Source organism: Pelodiscus sinensis, chromosome 1 (genome assembly GCF_052426305.1).
Source record: "Pelodiscus sinensis isolate ZL-2025 chromosome 1, ASM5242630v1, whole genome shotgun sequence".
Classification (NCBI taxonomy): domain Eukaryota; kingdom Metazoa; phylum Chordata; order Testudines; family Trionychidae; genus Pelodiscus; species Pelodiscus sinensis.
The window spans coordinates 235382557-235408061 of NC_143052.1; the positions used below are offsets into that span (position 1 = coordinate 235382557).

The window sequence follows — 25505 nt, forward strand, 5'->3', positions numbered from 1 at the left end:
CCCAGGAAGGTGCCCGCCTCTTGCGGTCCAGGGCAAGCTCCCGGGAGCCGCCAGCCTGGTCCCGGCAAGAGGGGGTGGGCTGGGGGGCATCGGGTGGGTGGCTCTGTGCCGTGCCAGGTGCAGGGTCTGCTAGCTGGGTGCTGGCAGGCTTGCACCTGGCACGGGCACCGTAGCCAGCCCGTGCCCCTTTAAGGGGTCCGGGGCCGGGAGGGGGGCATAGAGTTTCCCTGGTGTTGGGCAGAGTGGCCACCAGGGAAACCTGGGGAGGGCTAGCCTCCCACTAGTTCGAACTAAAGGGCTACACAGCCCTTAGTTCGAACTAGCTAGTTCGAACTAGGCGTTAGTCCTCGTAAAATGAGGTTTACCTAGTTCGAACTAAGCGCTCCGCTAGTTCGATTCAAATTCGAACTAGCGGAGCGCTAGTGTAGCGCATAGGAAAGTTAGTTCGAACTAACGTCCGTTAGTTCGAACTAACTTTCTAGTGTAGACATACCCTTTTTCTATTGTGAAGTTGATTTAAATTATGTGTTGTTGTTCTGTTAATCCAGCCTGGCAAATAGCTGTAACTAAGATGACCAGATGTCCCAATTTTATACAGAGAGTTCAAATATTTGGAGATTTGTGTTATTGTATGTGTGCATCTACTACCTCCCACTCTTGTTCTGATTTTTCTTATTTGCTATCTGGTCACTGTAGATGTAACCAACCAACAATAGCGGTAAGAAAGATGACAACTCACAATTTGTATACCACACTGAAATGTGAACCTGAGCTTCAGGAACCTTACTTCCTACACAGACTCTATAAAAATACTTTGTTGGAAAATATTTTGTTGTAATTAGCATTTTATTTTATTGAACAGCATTTGTGCAAAATGAATTATACGTTATTCCATTGTCTTGTCTGCATGCAATACTATTGGCAATTCCAACTGATTTTCTGATAGTGCATGAGTTGCTAATGCAAAATCTCTGCAGAAGATTTTAGGCTGTAATTCATTTCTCCAACAGAAAGCACACATCATGAGGTTCTATACAGGAGAAATGTATGTAGACAGTGCAAGTAAAATCTACTCTGCCCCAAATATCAGTGAATGGGAGGAGCTGAAGGGAGCTTCTCATTCCACAGTCACTATTCCAAACAATGAGCTAGGATAGATTTGCCACCTTTCTTATTGCTAGTAGCCAGACCCCTGGGGCTCATCCCCTACCCTGCCTTTTCCCTTGAGACCCCATCCCCTTTCTGCCTCTTCCCCTCCACCACTTCCCCAGGCCCTGAATTTGCTCTGCTTCTTTCCCCAAGGCCTGCCTGTATTGCAAGCTCCTCTACCCCCTCTACTCCTCGCTCTCTGTATCATCGCAAGGAGCCTGCGTGCAGGTAGGAGGCAGCCCTGGCTGAACAGGGATGGGTGCAGGTAAATGACTCAGCACTTTGGTTCAGATGCAATTTAGGATTGCCAGGTCCTTTTTTCAACCAGTCTTTTCATTTGAAAACTGGGCATCTAGCAACCCTGAATGGCATCTGGGCACAGAAACCAAGCAGACTGGGAGGGTAAAACCCAAATGGATGGCAACCCTAGCAGTGGCCACTACCTCTTCATGGTACTTGCACAGTCTATTGGGTCTACTGCCTAGGGAAAAATATTGATCTTGTGGCCCCTTCCCTCTCCATCCTTTGAACTGCATGCACTGTAACCCTCCACATTGGCCTATACTGAATTGGCAGGCAGACCCTAAGCCAGATCCTCGACTGAGTTGGGCCCTCTCTCTGTGCAGCACATTAGGGTTCCACTGACTCCCAACAGTGTGGAAATTCTCCCTCTGTCATTTCAACACATGACATGGTCCTGGGTTTAAGCATGCAGAAGTTCTTGTGCTAACACAACTCAGCACTATCCACTAATGAGTGCAAGTTTACAATGGGTTCATCTACACAGCACTGTTATTTCAGAATAACGGCCGTTATTTTGATATAACAATGTGAGCATCTACACCGCAATTCCGTTATTTCAAAATAAAATTAAAAATGATGGACAGCTTATTCCAACTTCTGTAAACCTCATTCCATGAGGAATAACGCCTATTCTGAAAATAGCTATTTGGAATATTAGTAGTGTGGATGCTCCTCTGCTGCTATTTCGAAATAGCTGCTCCCCAGGCCATTCAAAGTAATTACTCCCCAGTGCCTCCTAGGGCTCTAAATTGAGGTAGCACTTGCACATTAGTGAAATCTGCCTCGGACTAATTTTGAGGCTTCTCTGTAGTGTAGACGTGCTATTTTGAAATAAGCTATTTCAGAGTATTTCTTCCAGAATATCTTATTTTGAAATAAGCGTCCAGTGTAGATGTACCCTATGTGAGTAGAAAAATATTTGATAGTGGGTTGGCTGTTGCAAATATTTAGAGTGCTTATTATGTTAGGGTATGTCTACACTACCCTCCTATTTCGAAGTAGGAGGGTAATGTAGGCATACCGCACTTGCAAATGAAGCCCGGGATTTGAATTTCCCGGGCTTCACTTGCATAAGCCGGGCGCCGCCATTTTTAAATCCCGGCTGGTTCGAACCCCGTGCCGTGCGGCTATACGCGGCACGGAGTAGCTAGTTCGGATTAGGCTTCCTAATCCGAACTAGCTGTACTCCTCATTCCACGAGGAGTACAGCTAGTTCGGATTAGAAGCCTAATCCGAACTAGCTACTCCATGCCGCGTGTAGCCGCACGGCACGGGGTTCGAACTAGCCAGGATTTAAAAATGGCGGCGCCCGGCTTATGCAAATGAAGCCCGGGAAATTCAAATCACGGGCTTCATTTGCAAGTGCGGTATGCCTACATTACCCTCCTACTTCGAAATAGGAGGGTAGTGTAGACATACCCTTATAGATGTTAAATTGATTGCACTAGTTTCATGACTATCAGATACATGTATCAGATACATATGCTGCTGATTTAGAATATGTTTGCATCAGTGCACACAGCTGTCTTCCTGTCCCTATACTTAAATGGGAACCGCCTTCCATTTATTAGAAACCTCTGGGCTTGAATGTGATTGCAAGACCACTTGTATAAATAGAAGAAACTCTGTTCCAGACAGTTGAGTTATTTCCGTGTAAAATCAGTGTATTGATATGAGAGCCTGGCCTTGTGTACTTTAACAATCTGCCTTCTCCACAAATACAGTTGGGGAGCAAACGTGTGTCATTGCTGAAATGATATTGCTTGCGTATTGTATCTGCTGTTGTTGGAACACTGAGAGTACTTCTGATGAATAGCCTAATTACATTCATTTAAGAAAGTTTTTCATCTTTTTTGCTCATTTATAGATCCCCCATATTCTCCTTATCTACTCCCATTGCCCATCAACGGCTGCCTTTTTAACACTTTCTCCCAGTCAGACTTTTCCTATTACATACAGGCAGTCCCCGACTTACGCGGATCCGACTTATGTCGAATCCGCACTTACGAACGGGGCTTTCTCGCCCCAGAAGTCGGGGCGAGAAAGCCCCGTTCGTAAGCTGCTCCGGTGCCCCTGGTCTGCTGGAGACCGTCTCCAGCAGACCAGGGGCACCGGGCGGGTTCCCGCGCTTCTGAGGCTTTGCCAGAGCAAAGCCTCAGAGGCGCGGGGAACCGCCGCTGCTGCCGCTTCAATCTGGGTGCCTGTGGTCTGTTGGGGACTGTCCCCAGCAGACCACAGGCTCCCGGACTGAAGCCGCAGCCACGGGGGGGTCCCGCGCCTCTGAGACCACAGGCACCCAGATTGAAGCGGCAGCAGCGGCGGTTCCCCGCGCCTCTGAGGCTTTGCTCTGGCAAAGCCTCAGAGGCGCGGGACCCCCCCGCGGCTGCGGCTTCAGTCCGGGAGCCTGTGGTCTGCTGGGGACCGTCCCCAGCAGACCACAGGCTCCCGGACTGAAGCCGCAGCCGCGGCGGGGTCCCTCGCCTCTGAGGCTTTGCCAGAGCAAAGCCTCAGAGGCTCTGCTCCCGTGTCCCTGGTCTGCTGGGGGGGGGGGGGCGCAGCTAGTGTGCTCCCCCCCCTCCCCCCAGCAGACCAGGCTTTTGTTTTGGACTCTGGGGCAGAGCAGCTGGGGCGCTGCCGATTGGTCCTGCAGCGCCCGCTCTGGGCACTACTGGACCAACCCGGCAGCACCCCAGCTGCTCTGCCCCAGGTCCTGATTCAGCCGCTGCTGGTCAGTTTCAGCAGCGGCTGAATCAGGACGCCTGGGGCAGAGCAGATGGGGTGCTGCTAGGTTGGTCCAGTAGCACCCAGGAGCGGCGCTACTGGAGCAACCCAGCAGCACCCCAGCTGCTCTGCCCCAGGCGTCCCCAAGTCAGCTTCTGCTGAAACTGACCAGCGCTGACTACAGGAAGCCCCAGGCAGAGTTGCTCTGCCCCGGGCTTCCTGGAATCAGCTGCTGATCAGTTTCAGCAGCAGCTGACTTGGGGACCCTGGGGTTCTTAAGTTGATTCTGTATGTAAGTCAGAACTGGCGGTCAGTTTCAGCAGTGTCTGAATCTGGACGCCAGTTCCGACTTACATACAGATTCAACTTAAGAACAAACCTACAGTCCCTATCTTGTACGTAACCCGGGGACTGCCTGTATTTCATTGCGGAGTCTATTCTCTCAAGGTACGTCTAACACAGCTGTGTTATTTCAAAATAACTGACATTATTCCTAAATAACAAAGTCCGCGTCTACACTACAAGCAGTTATTTTGACGGTATGTCAAAATAATGTCAATCTGGAAGACTTACTCCAACTCCTTTAACTCTCATTTTATGAGGAGTAAGGGAAATCAGAGAAAGAGTGCTCTACCTCAGACTTCCTGCTGTGTAGACAGTGCCAAAGGCCAAAATAAGCTACTTCTACTTCAGCTACACAAGGGTATGTCTACACTACAAAGTTAATTCGAACTAACAGATGTTAGTTCGAATTAACTTTGATAGGCACTACACAGGCAAACTGCTAGTTCGAACTTAATTCGAACTAGCAGAGCGCTTAATTCGAACTAGGTAAACCTCATTCTACGAGGACTAATGTCTAGTTCGAATTAAGTAGTTCGAATTAAGGGCTGTGTAGCCACTTAATTCGAACTAGTGGGAGGCTAGCCCTCCCCAGCTTTCCCTGGTGGCCACTCTGGGCCCTGGAGCCCTTAAAGGGGCATGGTCTGGCTACGGTGCCCGTGCCAGGTGCAAGCCTGCCAGCACCCAGCCAGCAGACCCTGCACCTGGCACGGCATGAACCAGCCACCCGCTGCCACCCAGCCCTCCGCCTCTTCCCGGGACCAGGCTGGTGGCTCCTGGGAGCCTGCCCAGGTCTGCAAGAGGCGGGCGCCCACCCGGTCTAGTGCAGAGGTCGTGGACCTCATCCATGACCTCCGCACAAGGCACAGGAAAGTGGCCGTCTAGGGCAGGATAGCTTCCAGCCTGGCCACCCAGGAGCAGGTTTGCATGAAAATCAGGGTGGTCCAGTGAGACCCCCGACCCTGAGCCCTGAGCTTAGAATAGCCGTACTGGGTCAGACCAAAGGTCCATCTAGCCCAGTAGCCTGTCTGCCGATAGCAGCCAACACTAGGGACCCCGGAGGGGATGGACCGAGGACAATGACCAAGCCATTTGTCTTGTGCCATCCATGTCCAGCCTTCCACAAACAGAGGCCAGGGACACCATTTCTACCCCCTGGCTAATACCACTCCATGGACCCAACCTCCATGAATTTATCTCACTTCTCTTTAAACTCTGTTATAGTTCTAGCCTTCACAGCCTCCTGTGGCAAGGAGTTCCACAGGTTGACTATTTGCTTTGTGAAGAAGAACTTTTTCTTATTCGTTTGAAGCCTGCTACCCATTCATTTCATTTGGTGTCCTCTAGACCTTCTATTATGGGAACTAATGAAGAACTTTTCTTTATGCACCCTCTCCACACCACTCATATTTTTATAGACCTCTATCATATCCCCCCTCAGTCTCCCCTTTTCTAAGCTGAAAAGTCCCAGTCTCTTTAGCCTCTCTTCATATGGGACCCGTTCCAAAACCCTGATCATTTTAGTTGCCCTCCCCTCTCCCACCCTCTCTCTTCCCCTCTCCCACCTCCTTTTCCCAGTCTCCCCCAGTTTTGTTCAATAAAGAGAGTTTCTATTTTTGAACACACGTGTCCTTTATTTTGTACATCAGGAAGGGGGGTTAGGGAGGGGTAAGTGGAAGGAGGTGAGGAAGGAATGGGGTACGAGCCCCCAATGGGGAGGACTGGGGTGGGTCTGCTGGCTCCTCAGGGTGAAAGCTCTCCTGCAGCCCCCTGATTGACCCCCCCCCCCCCCCGGATGGCAGCCTGCGGCAAGTGCAGCCGGGCTGATGGCCGAGTGGTGTGATGTGCCCAGTGTGGGCACTCAGGGCACTCCAAGCCAGGACTGCTTTGCAAGCGGGGAACCCCTGAGAACTGTCTGTCCGGGGTGGGGGTCGGGTCCCTTTAAGCACAGCCCTCGGCTAGCCTGAGACAGCAGCTCCACGCTCTACGTCCTAATCTGATGCCCTGCCGGCCCTGCTTCCGGCCATCCTTAACCTCGGTTCAGGGTCCACTGAATGTGGACATGCTAGTTCAAATTAGCAAAATGCTAATTCGAACTAGTTTTTAGGTCTAGATGCACTAGTTCAAATTAGCTTAGTTCGAATTAACTAATTCGAATTAAGTTAGTTTGAATTAGTGCTGTAGTGTAGACATACCCCAACTGACATAGCTCAAGCTGCAGAGCTTATTTCGGATTTAGCTCTGCTGTATAGACGTGCCCTCATTGGCTAAGTACAGTGTCCATTAACTATTGAGTTAAAGGATACTTGGGTGGTTTATACACCATATGTAAGTAATAAATTGCAAAAGTAAATTTTAAAATATTTGTTTAATTCTATTTCTCTAAGGCTATTAGCCTGATAATCACCTGTAAACGGGTCCTGCCGTGCGCCCCGTTAGCGCCTAACAACAACCCCTGTCCCCGTGTTTCCTTCACCCTTTCGGGCACTCTCCGGCGTCCGAGTCTGTTTTGACCAAGGCTCAAAGGACCCTCATTTGGGGTTTTGCTGGCCCCTAAACAGGAGCCGGTCTCTCACCAACTGCGGGAAGAGGGGGGTCCGGGTCCGCCCCCTCTCACAGACCCCAGCCCAGGGCCCTAAGGACACGGACGCTTCTACCGTCTGGTCTGGCTGGTGGGGCGTCTGCCGTAACTCACCAGCCCACAGGCTCCCTTTGCCCGCCCTGGGCTATTTCCTCTCTTCGCGGTCAAATATCCCCTTGCCTCTGGGCTCACCTCCTTGCCTTGGGTCCCATCTGCCATTGGTCTTTGGTGAGTGGTCGCTCCCTCGGACCTCCTCCTCTCTCTGGCATCTCCGGGGTTTAAATCCCCATGCTGACTCCCGACCCGTGGGGTCCCGCCCCTTCCAGCGTGGCCCCGCTTTTGGGCCGTCGGCGGGGCTGTGACCCGACGTCGCTCCCCCCACGTCGGCCCCTGGCCTCCAGGCTGTACATGGGCGTCCTGCTGGGGCAGCCACACGGGAACAGCTGCCGCCCAGCCGGTAAACCAGACCCTGCGCTGCTCGGCCCGCGGCATGTGGCGCACCCGATGCTGCTACTCCGCCCCCTGCCCCGAGAGCCGCCAGATAAGCGGGACCGGAATGCAGGGCGCCTCCGCCCTGTCACAGCACCACAATGTATTTTTAAATAAAATGTAATTTGACATTCTATTGTTAATGGGAGTTATGTGTATGGTTGAACACAGGTGAATATATTTCAGAAGAACATTCATAATGCCTCATTGATATACAGCTGGCTTTTGTTGTTAATTTACGCTGAATCAAAACGTTAGAATGGGTTGCCAAGAGATGATCAAGACTTGGAGTCTTTGAGTCAAGACTGATGTATGCTTTGATCCACAAAGTTGGGCTAAATCCAAGAATCACTGGAGAAAATGATGTAATTTGTATCAATATGCAGGTCAGAACCAATTATCATACCATTTCCTCCTGGTCTTAAAATCAATTATGTATATGGAATGTATCAGAGAAAGTTATGTGAATTGAGCATGTAGCCTGTAAGTTCCATATTTTAAAACCTTAGAAGAGAATTTTCAAATTGGCTTCTTAAATTTAGGCACCTAAGTTCAGGCCTTGGTATCCTATTTGATGTCGATAAAGCTGCAGTTAGTTGCTCTGTACTTCAGAAAATCATGCCATCTGTTTAGATGCCAGAATTATGGACCCAGGTGTCTAACTATAAGCACCCAAGTTTGAAAATGTTTACCACTACTCTGTTCTTTATTAAATCTTTAAAACATCCTCAGTTAACAGTCATATTTTGTTATGTGAGTTAAATATTTGGAGTAAAAGGATAAGTAAAAAAGCAAGCATGGATGGCTAGCAATGGAGAATAAACCACTGAAGATGGTTTTAAGGGAGTATTTGAATAAGGAGAGCAAGGTTATTTTGGTGCACTGGAGGTAGGAGGCTATTTCAGATATAGTAGGTGATGTTAAAACAAGTGCCAGGTTGTGAATGGGAAAAGTAGTCAAAGAAGGTAGTAAAGAGGAAGTAGTTAATAGAGTATATGAGAAGCAGGGGTGACATTGTAGTGAGCCTTGAAAGTGAGGATAAGGAATTTGAATGATGGTGTCTAATTCTTCTCCCAATGGAGTATCAGGCCCCACTTACTGGGAAGGAGGACTGGTTCTCTAAAGTCCTCTGAACTAGAGATGGAGAAGATTCACAGTAAAGACTACGGGGAATCAGGATCCAAGGACAGATCTCCAGAGGTGGGTCTTGACTAGAGAAGGCAATCAATTTAATTCAGATTAGCTAAACCTGACAAACTCAAACTTCTTTTCAAGTGTAGAAACAGGGTAACACAGGTCAGTTTTATCTGGTTGAATTGTAGCCTGGACTTCAAGCTAAGGATGTTATTCTGCATCTACCCAAGTTTAGCTAACTCATGCTAGTTACGTCCATCCTAAATGCAATTACTTTTCCTTGTCTGGATAAACCCCTGGTGAGGCGGGAGTTAATGTCTGCCATTTTGTTCAAACTACTTTAGTAAGAAACATTGCTTTTGTAACTCAAGACATCCATAGAGTTGCACTGGAAAAAAAGCCCATAATTTTTTCAGTGATAAACTATGACCATGTGTACACTACCACTTTCGTTGGTAAAATTTATGTCATTCGGAGGTATGAAAAAAATCCACCCCTGAGCAACGTAAGTTACACAACAGAAGCTTTGGTATGGAGAGCAGTAGGGCTACGTCTAGACTATGGGGTTTTTCTAGAAAAGACTCTGCTGCATCCTGAGAACACATCTGCTCTTCCGCCTTTTTTTGCAGAAAAGCAGATGCGCTCTTTTGGAAGCCCTGTCTTCCTCCTTCCACAAGGAAGAAAGGCTCTTCTGGAAAGAGGATTTTTTTAAATTTGGCCCAGTGTAGATGGACCAAATTTTGGAAAAGCCTTTTCCAACACAACTATTGGAAAAATGTATGCAAATTGCGGAGCACATTTTGTGTACCGTTTTCCGATAGATCATTGTAGTCTAGACATAGCCTAGGTTGGCAGGAGTCCGGAGAGCTTCTCCTGCTGACATAACTACCACCACTCATAGACGTGGTTTTATGCCAATTGGAGAGCCCACTCCTGACAGTATAGAACAGCTACATGAGCAATCTTACAACAATGCAGCTGCATTAGTACAGCTTTGTTGCTGTGGATTAACTCATGTAAACATGGCCCATCATCCTCTTCCCTACTCACAGTTTTTCTCTATGGGAAGTCTACAAATGCTCAGCCACAAGATGCCAGATGAGGGTAAACTTCTAGATTTTTTTCACATCCAAACAACTATTTCTCACTACCTTGAATCTAGTCAGCAAATTTTTCAAATCACACCCTTCTTTCTTCCTTCTTTCCCTGCATAAGCCTGCTTAAAAGAAAACTGGACATCCATAGCTCCCGTCCTGTTTGCTTGACCTACCTTGCATAAAAGACCCGAGAAGAAGTCAGCAGAGACACTGAGGCGAGTTGGGGCATCACAGAGGCCGCCCGCTGAGGAGACATCACCCCAGGGAGGACAGCAAACCTGACAAGTATGTGGGGAGAAGCTCCAGTGGCCCAGGTAGGAAGTGGCCCAGGGCAGGAGCAGGAGCCAACTCTCCCGCTCCGGAACCTCGGCGCCTTTTGGCAGGACTTCCCCGCCGAGGGAGTGGCATGCCATCCTGTCACTCACAGGGCCCTGGGCTTGGACCCGGTGGAGTAGGGTGGGCCTGGGTCCCCCTACCTGAGGGGCAACCCTGCTATAACGCTGTTCTGCCGGCGCAGGCCTTGCCTTAAAGGGCCATCCTAAACTGCATTTGTTAAGACTTTGCTTATTGACTCAGGCCAGTGGGCCTAGCCTTAAAGGGCCCTACTTAGACTGCATTTGGGGCAACTTTGCTCATGGACTCAGGCTCATGGACCTAGCCCTAAGGGGCCAGCCTAAACGGTGTATGTGGATACTGTGTTTATGGACCCAGGCTGGTAAGCCTAGTTCTGAAAGGGTAATCAGCAGTGCTTGGGAGTTGGGGAAGTGGGGTCTTTCCAGGCCCCTCGGTGGGGGCTAGAGAGAACGCCCCCATCACACCCCATATAACGTACACACACAAAGACCATTCAAAATACAGATTTTATACTTAAATTATTACATGAAGCATGCAGAAAAATCTCTATTACTAATATTCTTTAAAGATTTAAATTCAAATTATGAGGTTTCATATGCAGCACTCTGAGCATTAGTAAAGTCCAGAAAGACTGAACTTGGTGGCTGTGTCTAGACTGGCCAGTTTTTCTGGAAAATCATCCGCTTTTCCGGAAAAACTTGCCAGCTGTCTACACTGGCCACTTGAATTTCCGCAAAAGCACTGACTTCCTACTGTAAGAAATCAGTGCTTTTTGTGGAAATACTATGCTGCTCCCATTCGGACAAAAGTCCCTTTTGCGCAAAACTTTTGCACAAAAGGGCCAGTGTAGACAGCTGAGATTTGTTTTCCACAAAAAAGCCCCGATCGCGAAAATGGGCCATCGGGGCTTTTTTGCAGAAAAGCACGTCTAGATTGGCCACGGACACTTTTCTGCAAAAAGTGCTTTTGCGGAAAAGTGTCCATGCCAATCTAGACGCTCTGTTCCGAAAATGCTTTTAACGGAAAACTAAGTTTATGGGAGTGGTATGATGAGGTTGCCTACAATGGCACATGGCCCATCTGCAACTGTAATGCACACACCTAGGATGTGTCTAGACTGTCTCCGCATTCTTTCGAAATTAAATCAAAAGAACGCAGAGGATTTGTTGACCTTGGTAAACCTCATTTTACGAGGAATAGTATCTTTTTTCAAAAGTGCTCTTTTGAAAAAAGGTGTTCTTGAATACAAACAGGGCTTTTTCCAAAGAGAGCAGCCAGACTACCTGGGTGCTCTCTTTCGAAAAAGTGGCTCACTTTTTCCAAAGAAGTGGTTGCAGTCTAGACGCTCTCTTTCGAAAGAGGCTTGTAGTCTAGACATACCCCTAGTGAGTGTGGTTCACTGCCCCATGTAGTGGTGCTTAGACTACTTACCTTACAGCGAGGGATAAAAATGAGTGAGCTCTACAGCCCAAGCTGAGAGACAGGTGGCTTCATCGATCAAACTGTAGATATTCCTCCATTAAGTTCCAGAGACCCTGAGTTTGAATCCACATAGGAGTGATTACAGAAGTACTGTGTGCAAATGTCTCCAGCTGCTGACTGTAGGACAGTGGAGGAGGGCACTGAGTTACTCCAAAGAGTTCTTTCCCAGGTAGATGTTTGGTACAGAGGGTGAAAGTTACATGCTAGGATTTACCAGTATGCTGGGGTCCTGGGCAAGGTAGGGGGTGTTTTGGGGCCCCCAGTGGGTATGGAGCCTTGCATGGAAAGAGCAGGGCTAGGGCCCAGGGCTCACTGCTGCAGTAGAGGTGGCCAGAAGCCCGAGGCCCTTTTAAATCACCAGGCTCCAGGGGCAGCTGCCTCTTTTGCTCCCCTGTTGATGGCCCTGATGGTTGGGTTTGACAGTGCTGCCAATGTGTGGGATGTGGGGAGTAAAAGGGGAAGTGATATTAAAATGCTGCAATGGTAGTGCTTTAATGTCAGCCATGTATGGGCCAGTATTGGCAGTTGCTTCTTATTGGTACACTGTACCAGCCTATTCTGGACCACTTTCACCTCTGGTCTGGTGTTTCTTGACCACATGCTCAGTGTCTAATTGATCATTATATTTGGATATCAGGAAGAATATTCCCTCAGGTCAGATTGAAAGAGACACTGGTTTTTGTTTGTTTGTGGTTTTTTGACCTTTCTCTGCAGACTTGCTGATTAGAACGAGGTAGTAAATAGTGGACTCTCTGGAACTCAAAGTCTGCAGATCAAGATATGAGGACTTTGGTTACTCAGGCAGAGGTGCAGGAAGTCAGATTAGATCATGATAGTATTGTCTGGCCTTAAAGTCTATGAATAAAACTCTTCTAGGCCAATTTCTAGTTGAAACAAATGTGATTGCTACTTTGGGTCATGCATCTGTCATGTCTGAAAGCAATTTACTATGTTATGATTACAAAATGATTTATTGGAAGTGTTTTTTATTACAAAGTCTGCTGTTTTTCTGCGGTTCTTATATGTAGTAACAAGCCTAAGCTGTAAAGGTACTTTCCATAATTAAACTATAACAATTTATAATTACCTCAAGTTCTAATTTGTTTTTTAATGGTTATTGTTTTCACAATGCAATTTAAACTATGAGTAAATAAATATATCAAGATAAATTCTTGCTCTGCTTTTGGCAAATTTACATTTTGCTAACTATCCCAGTGTTACATATGTAATGTAATTTCAAATTAAATAACAAATGTAAACCAGCTTCACTTTTTTATTTGTGCAGTAAAAGCTATCACCTTCTGCAGGATAATTTTAATTAAAGTCTGCATTCTAATTTTATGTATATCCACTTGTGTCTTGCAGATTGCCCTTTGCGGCTCAATGGTGCATATTCCACAAGGAATTTTGTTCTACAGATTTTGAAAATATATGGCCATGTTCTGAAGGTATTTAGGTATCTATGCAAAAAGGTTGGAATACCAAATCAAGAAGTATATAATCATAGAAAGTCTCTCTCTCTCTTTTTTTAAAATACTTCACAAGGCCTGCAGACTTTATGTTATACCTGATTGTGCAATACAGGGAAAAATACATCAGAAACAAAAAATGTCATTTTCTCCACTCCTCATGTGATACTTTATTCCCTCACGCACTTTTAGTCTGCAAAGGATCATTTAACCATTGTTTGGCAATTTCCAAAGGGAGAAAAAAAATGCTGGGTTATATCCAAAGGAAGGGAGGAGCTTTTTAAAGTCTTGTATTTAATCTGATTATAAATACACAACTTCATCCTTTTAACATTAGTCATGTCTGTGCTAAAAGGTAGAATACAAAAGTGCCTGATTAAAGAGTGCAAAAGTTTTCCATAGTTTGTAACTGTAGGCATGGAATTCAAATTAACGTTTCAAATATATCATACTCAACATCAGAAAGTGCTGCAAATCAGGAGCATGCCTAAAAATAAACAACTTCTCTTAGGATCTAACACATTTCCTTATATCTCACTGGCTACTTTTCAGAAGGAGTATTAGACAAAAATAATACAAGTGGGAAATAAAGAGAATGACCTACTTTACAAAAAAGAGCTCTCTGTAAAGGTTTTGCTCTAATTGACGGTGTGGAGTTGCATAACCAAATAAGGAGTTACCCTGTATGTCTGTAGTAGCTGAGAACCTTGTTTTAGGTAATGGAGTTTTATGGCCTGATACAGCTCCCTCTGAAATCTATAGCAAAGCTCCCATTCACTTAAATGGGGACAGGGCCCCTAGTCCCCATCATGGCCCTTAATCTCATGTACTGGGAGATAACCATCAATATGTAGACAGGGAGGAAGCAAGGATACAATGCTTTGGGCTGCTATGCCTTTCCATGGGATTGGAGTATTTCTCCTAGCTTCCCATCAGTAGTTTGTGGTGATACTCTTCAGTTTAAGCACTGTACCTTTGAAGACTGGGATGTTAAGTGAAAATAAGGGATTTAACACTTATGCTATAAGTAGCTTGCTGGGTTTTAGTTGACTAAACTTGAGGACCCACACTTATAACATGCGGCAGGGGTCTATTACCCCTGGTGTAGCTGACTCATGGGTAAATGAGCTCTTCTACCCCAGGCTCTACAACAGATCCCCATTATCATCACCTAACCTCTCTGTGCTTTGGTTCCCTCACTTATGGGGAGAGCTATTTACCTCTCTCCCTGGTGTTATGAGGCTGAAATTATTAATATTTATAAAGGGGGTCATCGGATGAAAGGCTCAGCGTATTACTGTTGTTAAGGTGTGTGCAGATAGCGCAGGGCTGCAGCAGGGTACAACGATCCTGCCCCCTCTAACCTGGTCCCACATAGCAGGAGGGAGAGGCATAGCTGGAGAGTTGTAAACCCACCCGCTACATTTTCTGGCTAGCGTAAACTGTGGCTCACTGCAGAATGAGCGAAGATCAACCGCCGCTTTAGTCTCTGTTGTTCACTGTGCATATGTGTAAATATAGCCGAGTTGATATTTGCTCTCGGCATTGTGAAGAAACCCTCCTTCCCCCCCCCCCCCACCCCCCGTGCTTTCTCTCGCTCCAGCGTCTCCTTTTCTTGGATCCCCGCCTGTCTCCTCCCACAGAAAGGGGGGGGGGGGAAGAGAAAAGGTCACGTATGTTTGGAAAAATATGTAGGTCAGTGGAACATTTCCTGCACTTCTTGTGAAAAGGGAGGCCGGGGAGGGAGCGCTTCTCTCCTCTCTGCAGCTTTCTCTCCCCCACCCTTTTCCTCCCCAAAGCAAAACCACCCGCTCTACAAGGGGGGGAGGGGGGAATCACCGGGTCCCTTTTCAGCCCTGACCATTTTTGCAGCCCGGCTACATTCTCCCTTGCAAGGCAGCCCGATTGCGGCCAGCCCTCCCGCGCGGGCGGCCCCCGATGAGCGCCGGGCGCAGGCAAGGCTGCGCCCCAAAAGCTCCGCTGAGCGGGGGTGGCGGGCGTTGCGGGCTTTGCTGGGAGGATGCTCCCTCCTCGGCGCCGGGGCAACAACTTTAAGGAGCTGTCCTGGGATTGCAGCCTCCCCGCCTCGCCCCTCGGCATCTTTAACTACTTCATGCCCCAGCCAGCAGCCTCCCTGGCCCCGCGCTCTCCCCTCCTGGCCCCGCAGCAGCCCAGGCTGCCGGCTGGTTGGCGGCGCGGCTGGAGCCCGCGCTGCCGCGCGTCTCAGGGCGGTGCGGCGGGGAAGCGGGAGCCCGGCATGCGGCGTCCCCTCGCACCATGAGAGCCAGCGGGGGCAGCGGCAGCCCCGGCAGCAGCAAGGCGGCGGCCAGAGCCCCGGGCTTGGCGTGCGCGGGGACGAGTTTGCCGGCTGCCGAGCCCGGCCTCCTGCGCGAGTGGAGCAGCGGCAGCCGCAGCGGCACCGGCAGGCACCAGAGAAGCGGCGGCGGGAAGCCCAGCTGCGGCAGCCGGTGTCCGAGCGGCCGCGGCTCCCGCGCTCGGGTCGCCACAGCGGACAGCAGCAGCAGCAGCAGCAGCTGGGGCTCCCCGGCGAAGCCAGCCCGCCCGCCCCCGCAGCAGCACCCCGGGTAAGGCGCAGCCAGCGATCCCGGGGACCTGGCGTGTCTGTCTGTCTGTCCACACTCTGACACACGCGCCGCTGGGTCAGCCCCCCGCACGCTCTTCCCATTTCCCGCGCCTTCAGGGGGCAGTGAGGCGCACACGCCTGGCTCCACTCACCCCTCCCATGACAGGCTACCCCCGCCTGACCCAAAGGGAACGGAAAGTGAGCCCTCAGGGCTCTGTCCCACGCCAGGGTTTCATGCTGGGTACGGGCTTTGATCCCCCTGGAGAGTCTCTGCCAGAGGCACATGTCCACAGCCTCACACGCCAGCTTCCCTCCATGGCTGGTGATCCTGTCAGCAGGCTGGAGGCTGCTTATGCTGGGTTACTCACTCATGTCAGGGCACTGTAAATGGCTTGCATATTAATGCTGGCTTCTCTTGGACGTCACCTCTAGCACTGGGAGGTGTGAACAAGAGCTTGGGTTGTCAGCTGCTGTCCTGTCCATTCAGAAAACACAGAAAGATCTGTTTTGATTTTTGAGTATTTGGTTGGGGCGTGGACAGTGAGCGGGGAAAGCACTCAGAGTCCCATCGCCTCATAAAACTCATCACGTGCATACAGTTTGACATCTTATTTTGTAGTTGTGTTGTTACAGTGTGGAATAATGATCTGGGGATTTGAGCATTGATGTTGTTGCTCTTATTCAAGCAAAACTCCCATTAAGGTTACTGGGAGATTTGCCTGAGAATAGGTTCCTGGACAAGCTTGCCAGAGCTTCCAGTAATTTAAACCATTTGTCAGTTTTCTTCAAATTTTCTTGTAGTTTGCAGACCAGAAAAGAGTTGCTATACAAACCTCTAACAACATGGAATTTCTTTTGTAAAAAGTGGTGTAGTTGTTTCCCTGTCAGGGCACTGGAATGATTTAACAATTAGTAAGGATACTCATCCAAAAACTTTACTTGATATTCCTCAACTGCTACAGGATGATACCTTACTTCCACTCAAGTGATTTAGAAATAAATAGCAGTTATAAATATTACAGCCAGCAGAGGAACTTTAATGTTTTTATAGTACTAACTCTCCAGAAAGCTTATAAAACTCTGGGTGGGCATGCATAAAATTAGCTTTAAGTGTACAAGTTCAACAAGTGACCACTATTGATGTACCTTGAAGTGGAAAATTGTCTCCTTCACTCATGTATGAATGCTAATTTGTATCCCATAGTGATGTTTATTTAGTTAGATTAAATAATTAGCAATTGCAGTTTCATGATGTAATCAGCTCATTCAGTGATCTGTGTCTGTTTCTGAAACCTACTGGCTGGCTGACTATGGGCCTAAACCAGTGTTTCTCAACCAGCGGTAGGACTTGAGAGAAGTCAGGGGGTACTTCAACACAACTGAAATTTGGAGAAAACTGAATTTTTGTTGTAAGTTTTATAGCACTTTATTATTTTTGTACTTTTTATACCCCAAAAATTAATTGTCTGCCCAGCTACAATTAAGTTGTTTAAACAAATGTGTTGCAATGGTAGAAAAAAAATTGTTTGTGTCTGAAAACTGTAGGTATTAGGGGTACTTCGAAGTTTATTTTTTTAAAAAGGGGGTACTTATAATTTTTTAAAAAAAAGGGGTACTTTATAAAAAAAAAAGGTTGAGAAACACTGGCCTGAACAACCAGAGTACACGTAAGAACAATGTTACTCATGTGAGTATCCAAAGGTAACCTTCTGTGTAAGATTTTGGGGTCAATAATTTATTATCTTAACATTTTTTGTTTGTTCCTGTATTTTAAGACATAGTGCTGTGATTTCATTTTTTCAGTAAATTTTCTAAAAGTTTTTCTGTAACTTTATTCTAAGCAGTGCAGGGGTTGCCAAACACTCCCTATTATAAACCTCTGTTTTCAGCTGTTTAACTTTGTCAAAAGTAAACATTTTGGGCTGAAATTTTCCATGTTGATATCTGCTTATGGCTGATTTTTTTAAAAAATTTTTGAGATAAAATTGTCCAGTCACTTCTGAGAATGATGTTAGGAAAAATATATTGTTTTGCCCGTGCTAAAAAAATTCAACAACCATTTCTTTGGGATGCTCTAGCCTCCCTGATTAGGAGCAGGGAATGGAAATTTGGTAGGGATGTCACCCCAGTGGCAGTAAGATATACCTTTTATTACTTCTGTGAAAGTACAGTAATTCCTCATTTAACACTATAGATGCATTTCTAAAAATGTTCATGCTAAGCGAAAACATGTTATGCGGGGTCAATTTTCCCATTAAAAATAATGGAAAAGGTGGAAGTTTCATTTCAGGTGGTGATGACAAAGTCAATTTTTTCTTGGTGCTGGGTCATCAATGTCAACATTAGATATCTAGCAACACAAGATAACTAGCAACACAAGTCACCGTGGTTTGTCAAAACACAAAGATAAACACGTGAGTGAGCGGAGGAGTGCTGTGACCACTGTATTCATCCGCTCATGCATATTACCACTGTTTTCACCAATTTATACTGCTGCGTGAAGTAGTCTGCCACTTGATTATTTTTGTGTTATTTCAGGGACAGTCGTGTTATTCAAAAAACGTTCCCTAAAAAAAAATCGTGCTATTGTGAAAATGTGTTAAGCGGACACGTGTTAAACGAGTAATTGCTGTATATACAAATTTGGCCAAGTTATAAGCTTCTGAAAAAACCCCTCAGTTTGCACATGATTTGTGGAGACTTGTTAAGAATTCAGACTCCAAATGTTTTTAAGACTAAATTGAGAGTGCTTCAGCTCCAGTGTTTTGACCACTCTACATATGTAAAGCTCTGTGCAGATATAAAATTTGTATCTGCATGCACATCCAATATCTGCAAAAATGAGCCATGGAAATCCACAGATGTGGGTACCCCTGGATATAAAGCAGATATCTGCAAATTTGTAGGGTTCTACATACAAAATTTGCACCTGCATCCGTATCTTCAAAAATGAGTTACAGATATCTGCTTCCACATCCATGGATGTGGATAGCTGCAAATATAAGGCAGATATCCGTGGATTTGCAGGGCTCTATACATATGCCTTCTCAACAGATTGACTAACAATCCTCTAACCTAAGGCTGATGGGGCTGAGGAGACATCTTTCCCTGTGGTGCTCCTCATTGCCACAGGCTGCGGTTGTGCTGAGCATCAGAACTGAGAGGAGGAAGGCTACCTTTTGTGTGCTGTTACTGTTCCCCTACTGGTGCCCAAGCACTGTGGAAGAGGAGACGGAAACAGCTATGCTCAAAAGCAGAGAGTGGTAGATGGTGGGGAGAGAGAAACGAGCTGCAGAGAGGAGATTTGGACATGAAGAGGTTAGGAGTAGTATGGGACAAGCAGGACCTTAGGGGTGTCAGAGGATAGGAAAATAGGAGGATAGGAACAAGAAGTGCAGAAGCTGGGAATGGAGTAGGAGCCAAGGCTAGGAACCAGTGTGGACAGCAGTAGGGGTAGAGACAGGGAAAGATACTGGGAGGGGGGGAGGGACAGGTACAGAAGGATCAACTAGAGTAGATTCCCCTCCAGAATGTGGAACTGAACCCATTAATAACATTCCTTTGATAGCAAGCTTTTGTGAAAGCTGCTGGCAAAGTATTTGTCTCCATCCTCTTCTAGAGGCAGGTCCACAAAGAGGATGATAACATTCTACTGCTGTCAGTTACTCTGTTAATTCAAGAGGTAGAGGACTGTGCTTAAAGATACCAACCCTGCTGATGACCCTTGTGCGGCTCAATAAGCTTCATGATGGAATTTTTGTTTTTTCAATTTTTAAAAACGTCAAGAAATTACATAAAAGTACATTAAAGAACATTAAACTTGCAAAATCCTATGGAAAAATAGTATGTCATCATGTAATGAAAGACTATCTCAATTCATATGTTCAATGGGACCGAATTAAGGTTACATAGGCAGCCTTAATTGTGGCATTTCCTAATATTGAGCACTTGACTTAGCAACCTTAACATTCTTCTCATGTAAGGCCTTTATATAATAAGCATAAAGATTTGAAGAGCTGTTGTCAGTTAAATAAATTTATGTTTAATCATATAATTTTTAACCTGCTTACCAATTAGCAGTATTATTACCATAATTATTAAAAGTAAAAGATTTTTTAAAATCCAAAAGATTTGTCACTATGGCTATGTCTACACTTGCGGCTTCTTGCGCAAGTAATATGCAAATGAGGCTAAGCATGGAATATCGCCGAGCCTCATTTGCATACCTAATGAGCCACCATTTTTTTTCAGCAGAGGCTCTTTCCCAAAAGGAGTGTCTACACTGCCCCTTCTTGTGCAAGAAAAACCCTCTTGCGCAATGCCGTTCTTTCTGAAAAGTAATAGGTGTAACGATATTGCGCAAGAGGGTTTTTCTTGCTCAAGAAGGGGCAGTGTAATGCTCCTTCTTGCACAAGAGCTGCCTCTGAAAAAAATGGTGGCTCATTAGGTATGCAAATGAGGCTCCACAATATTCCATGCTTAGCCTCATTTGCATATTACTTGCGCAAGAAGCTGCAAGTGTAGACATAGCCTTTGTGTTTTTATGTTTTCTTTCTGTATTTCTCATCTTATTTTGGATAATGTAGAATTGTAATAATTTTGGTTATGCTTTTGTTTATATGTAATATGATAGGATCAGAACAGAAGACTATAAAAAAAGTAGTGGAGGGGAGATCGCAGAAGTTTCTTCTCCTAGTATCTCCATTCGTGATACCTCTGGGCCCTCACTGCGGCCATCACTCTTGCTCAGGCTCAAATCTCTGCCTTCAGCAGAGGGTAGTCTGCTGCCATTGTGACCCACACCAGTTGTGACAAAGCTTCTATGAAAACTCGGTGGGTCCTGTGCTTCCTGGCAGATTTGCTTGCCTCAGAGACTCACAGCAGCCCACAGTTTTAGGCACCATGCCCAGGACTTTAATTTGCTGTTTACTGAGCCCTTTTCATCATCAGCCAGTGTATGGTAAAACGGAGAATAAACTCCACAGTCCTTTTCCCTGAGTGGAAATGGGGAGGTAGGTGTTAGGGGGACTCTGGGCCCATCCTCTACTGCAGGTTCCAGCCCAGGGCCCTGTGATAGTAGCTGCTTGTGTGAATCCCTGACACCTGCTATGAGATAGCTCCAAGACTCCTGGGCTACTTCCCCACACCTCCCCCAACACCTTCCTTCTCTCCAGTTCATCCTCCTGGTTGTGATCTCGTTTCCTCCTACTCCCAGTGATGCTCTCCTCCTTCCTCCCTGCTGCATACATCCTACAACTGCAGACAAGCTTCTTATATACCCAGTCTGAACTGGTTTTCTTAATTACCCCCAGTGTCTTAATTAGCCTAGGCTGGCCTGACTCTGCAGGCCTGGTCAATTAGCCCCAGGTGTTCCACTGCCCCTGATTGCCCCTGCTGGTTCTAAACCAGCCCCTCCCTGTCACTTTGGGGGAAGGGATCGCCTCAGTCTGAGGCTTATAGTTCTCAATTATATGACCTCATCCATCTTGCCCACAGGTGGTTATGACCTGGGGCCCATACCTCTGAAGAAATGCTACAGGCATTGGTTACTGACCGATAGATTAGGGGGTTACCACCAGACCTTCACCTGGGGTGAGCCAGAATGAACCAGCCATATATGACAAAGTTGTTGTACTAGTAGGGAGGCAGAGGGCAACAAGGGACCTGACTGATTAGGGGAAAAGTCCCCTGTGTTAAATCTACAGCACCACTATCCCAGGTTCCAGTACTTGGACCCTCAGGGAAGCCCTGGCGGGAGAAGAAGGGAATGGAGGACCTACTGGAAGTGACAAGAGCTCCAATTAATGAAGGTGAAGGAGTTCGGGAGGTCAGATGCTTTAAGCCAAGAGACCGGGGAATGCCTAGGGCTTCCTACAGATGCCACGCTTGTGGAGAATGAAGGCACATAGCCGCACAGTATCTCAATGCAGAGGAGCCAATGAAATGCACTATGGGAGACTGGAAAAATACATGCTCTCTCATACATATTGTGGGGGGGGTCACACTAACCCCACACCAATATAGTAGGCCAGTAAGGTTAAATGGAGTAGGAACCATAGCATTGATAGATTCAAGTTGTGCCATTATGCTCATCTCAGAGAAGTTAGGGAAGCATAGTCGATGCTCCAGGCAAAACATACAGGGGTCTTGTGTGTCCATGGGGCAGTTTGTTACTACCCCACTGTGTCAGTGCAGATTGAAATCCAGGGAAACACTATTTGGGTAATGGCAGGGGTAGTTTCTCAGTTTCCCTACCCGGTGCTCATAGGAACAGGTTTCCCAAGGTCAGTGGCTACATAGCTTGTCAACCCCCAATTTTTTCTGAAATATCCCCTGATTTGTTCCCCAAACAGAAAGGGTGTGTCTAGACTACATGCCTCCTTCGACGGAGGCATGTAGATTAGCCAGATCGGAAGAGGGAAATGAAGCCGCGATTAAAATAATCGCGGCTTCATTTAAATTTACATGGCTGCCCCGATCTGCCGATCAGCTGTTTGTCGGCAGATCGGGGCAGTCTGGACGCGACGCGCCGACAAAGAAGCCTTTCTTCATCGGCACAGGTAAGCCTCGTGAAACCAGGTTTACCTGTGCCGATGAAGAAAGGCTTCTTTGTCGGCGCATCGCGTCCAGACTGCCCCGATCTGCCGACAAACAGCTGATCGGCAGATCGGGGCAGCCATTTAAATTTAAATGAAGCCGCGATTATTTTAATCGCGGCTTCATTTCCCTCTTCCGATCTGGCTAATCTACATGCCTCCGTCGAAGGAGGCATGTAGTCTAGACACACCCAAATAGAGAGAGTCCCGGTGGAAGGGAAAACCCAGGGGTTGGGGTTTTCCTTCTTCATCATGAAGAAGGATCTCCAATACCGGGTAACCTCAATACAGGGGGAAGAGGTGCAGCAGCTACTAGTACCTCAGAAGCACCAGAAAGCTGTATTAAGCCTCATCCACAATCATCTGTTTGGGGGGCATCTTGGGATAGAAAAAACCCTAGCACGGGTTCTTTTGGTCAGGAGTACATGAGGATGACACCGGTATTGTACATCATGCCCTGAATATCAACTGCACAGCCCTCAGCCCCAGAACACCATTAATATCCCTCCCCATCATAGGAGACCCATTTGAGTGTATGGCCATGGACCTGGTAGAACCTTTAGAAGAAATGATGTGGGGTCACCAGTATATCCTGATCATCTTAGACTATGTGACCCGGTATCCAAAGCTATACCCCTGCAGAACACATCCTTGAAAACAATAGCTAAAGCATTATTAGAAATCTTTACCTGGGTGGGGTTACCAAAGGAAATATTGACAGACCAAGGAATCCCCATTCACATAAAAACTGATACCCTATACCCTACTCCATATCCATACCCTAAGCACCTCTGTCTATCATTCCCAGAGTTGAAAGGTTCAGTCAAACCCTCAAAGCTATGATATGGAAGGTAGTAAGTTGAGATGGGGAGGACTGGGACACCCTGCTACCTTACCTGATGTTTGCTATCCAGGAGGTACCTCAGGCCTCTACTGGATTCTCTCCCTTTGAACTATTATATGGATGCTGCTCCCATGAGATCCTGGCTATTGCTAAAGAAATATTGGAGGAGGAACCCAATACAGGGAAGAACATAATTGAGCACATCTTGCAGATGAGAGAACAAATAGCCCAAATCACTCCCATTGTATGGGAACATCTGGAAAAGGCCCAGAAAACTCATTACAACTGCACGCAAAGGTTCCACAGTTCCAGCTAGGGGATTGAGTGATGGTAGTGGTGCCCACAATGGAGAGTAAGCTTTTGGCCTAATGGCAGGGGCCCTATCAGGTGTTTGAAGCCATGAAGGAAGTAAACTATAAGGTGAGGCATTCAGGACCCCAGAAAAAGGAACAGGTTTATACCATGAATCTCTTGAAACTTTAGCAGTCCAGAGGGGCGTGCGAGGTCACCCAGGGTATGTCTAGACTGCATCCCTCTGACGGCAGAGGGATGCATATTAGGCGAGTCGACATTGCAAATGAGGCAGGGATTTAAATACCCCGTGCCTAATTTGCATAAAAATGGCCGTCACATTTTGCCGACTCAGCACTTTGTCGGCAAAAAGAGGCAGTCTAGAGGGGGATCTGTCGAGAAAGAAAGCCTTTTTTGACAGCTCCTGTAAACCTCCTTGCAGGAGGCATAAGGGATCTATCGAAAAAGGCTTTTTTTCTCAACAGATCCCCCTCTAGACTGCCTCTTTTTGCTGACAAAGTGCTGAGTCGGCAAAATGTGGAGGTCAATTTTATGCAAATTAGGCACGGGATATTTAAATCCCTGCCTCATTTGCAATGTTGACCTGCCTAATCTGCATCCCTCTGCTGACAGAGGGATGCAGTCTAGACATACTCTCAGAGGCCCCAAACCAGGAAAATATCATAAAATTGCGACTATAGTGTGCACTTTATTCACGTTTTTTTAACGTCATAGTCAGGGTGCGCATTATCCATAGGAGGTTTTTTTAAAAAGTTTTAAAGTCACCCTCAGCAGGCACGAGCTGGGTGGGACGGGAGGGGCGGGGGGCGCCAGGCATGGGCTGGGGGGACCGTCAGGCGTGAGCTCGGTGCGCCGGCAGCTGGGCGGGGGCGGCTCCCCTGGCAGGCATGAGCTCTGTGTGCCGGCAGCTGAGTGGGGGAGGCTCCCCCTGCAGGCACAAGCTCAGCACGCTGGCAACTGGGTGGGGGAGGACCCCCCTCCAGCAGGCGCAAGCTCAGCATGCACAAGTTCAGCTGGGCTGGGGGACCCTGCAGCAGGCGTGAGCTCAGCTGGGGAGGGGGCCCAGCGGCAGGCACGAGCCCCTTCCTTCCTATGAATACTTTAAAATCTCGAGTATAATGGGGGTGCGCATTATAGATAAGAGTTTAGTTTATTCAAGAATTTTGACCTTTAAAAGGCAGATGCGCATTATACATAGATGTGCATTATACTCGAGATTTTACGGTACCTCATATGAACAAGTCAAGATATCCCTGACCTGACACCACACCAAAAGTGTGAGGTCATCGAGATGATCAACCTACATCAGGACGTGTTTCCAACTAAGCCAGGCTGAATGACCAAGGCGTATCATCATATTACCACAAACCCTGGGGTCAAAGTTATACTGAGACCCTTTCGGGTCGCTGCTGCAAAGAAGGAAAATATTAAAGCTGAAGTAAAGAGCATGTTGGAGTAGGATGTCATTGAGGAATCCCATAGTGAATGGTCTAGCCCAATTGTTTTAGTGCCAAAGCCCGATGGTACCACTCTGTTCTGTAATGAATTTCAGTGGTTGTATGATATATCCAAATTTGACGCATACCCTATAACGACAAGTTACATGACTGCTTGGGCAATACCCAATTTTTGTTCATCCTAGATTTAACAAATGGATATTGACAGATTCCCTTGGCCAAAGAAGCAAAAGAAAAAAACCTGCATTTTCTACACCTCAGGGCTTATTTCAATATACTGTCCTCACTTTCAGACTACATGGAGCTCCTGCCACCTTTCAATGTCTGATGGACAAGCTCCTACGCCCTCATACCAGTTACGCGGCAGCATACCTCGACAACGTAATAATTCATACCCACAATTGGGAGACTCGTCTAGAAAAAGTGGAACCGGTGCTGAATGCCCTAAGACAAGCTGGTCTTACAGCTAACCCATCCAAGTGTGCCATAGGACTGGCTGAAGCCAAATACCTCAGCTATATCATAGGAAGATGGATGGTAAAACCCCAGGGCTGTGTCTAGACTGGCAAGTTTTTCCGCAAAAGCGCCTGC

General features: G+C 47.0%; 1 protein-coding gene across 2 annotated transcripts in view; it reads left to right on the forward strand.

Annotated features, from left to right (window-relative positions):
* Nucleotides 1-14830: 14830 nt before the first annotated feature.
* NPAS2 (neuronal PAS domain protein 2) overlaps nucleotides 14831-25505 on the forward strand; it is a 168652-nt gene continuing 157977 nt past the window's right edge. For both annotated transcript variants that reach the window (XM_075917107.2, XM_075917108.2), the window contains exon 1: nucleotides 14831-15706. In XM_075917107.2, the coding sequence (XP_075773222.2) occupies nucleotides 15399-15706 (308 nt within the window). In that variant the 5' untranslated portion in view covers nucleotides 14831-15398. The remainder of the gene's footprint in view (nucleotides 15707-25505) is intronic.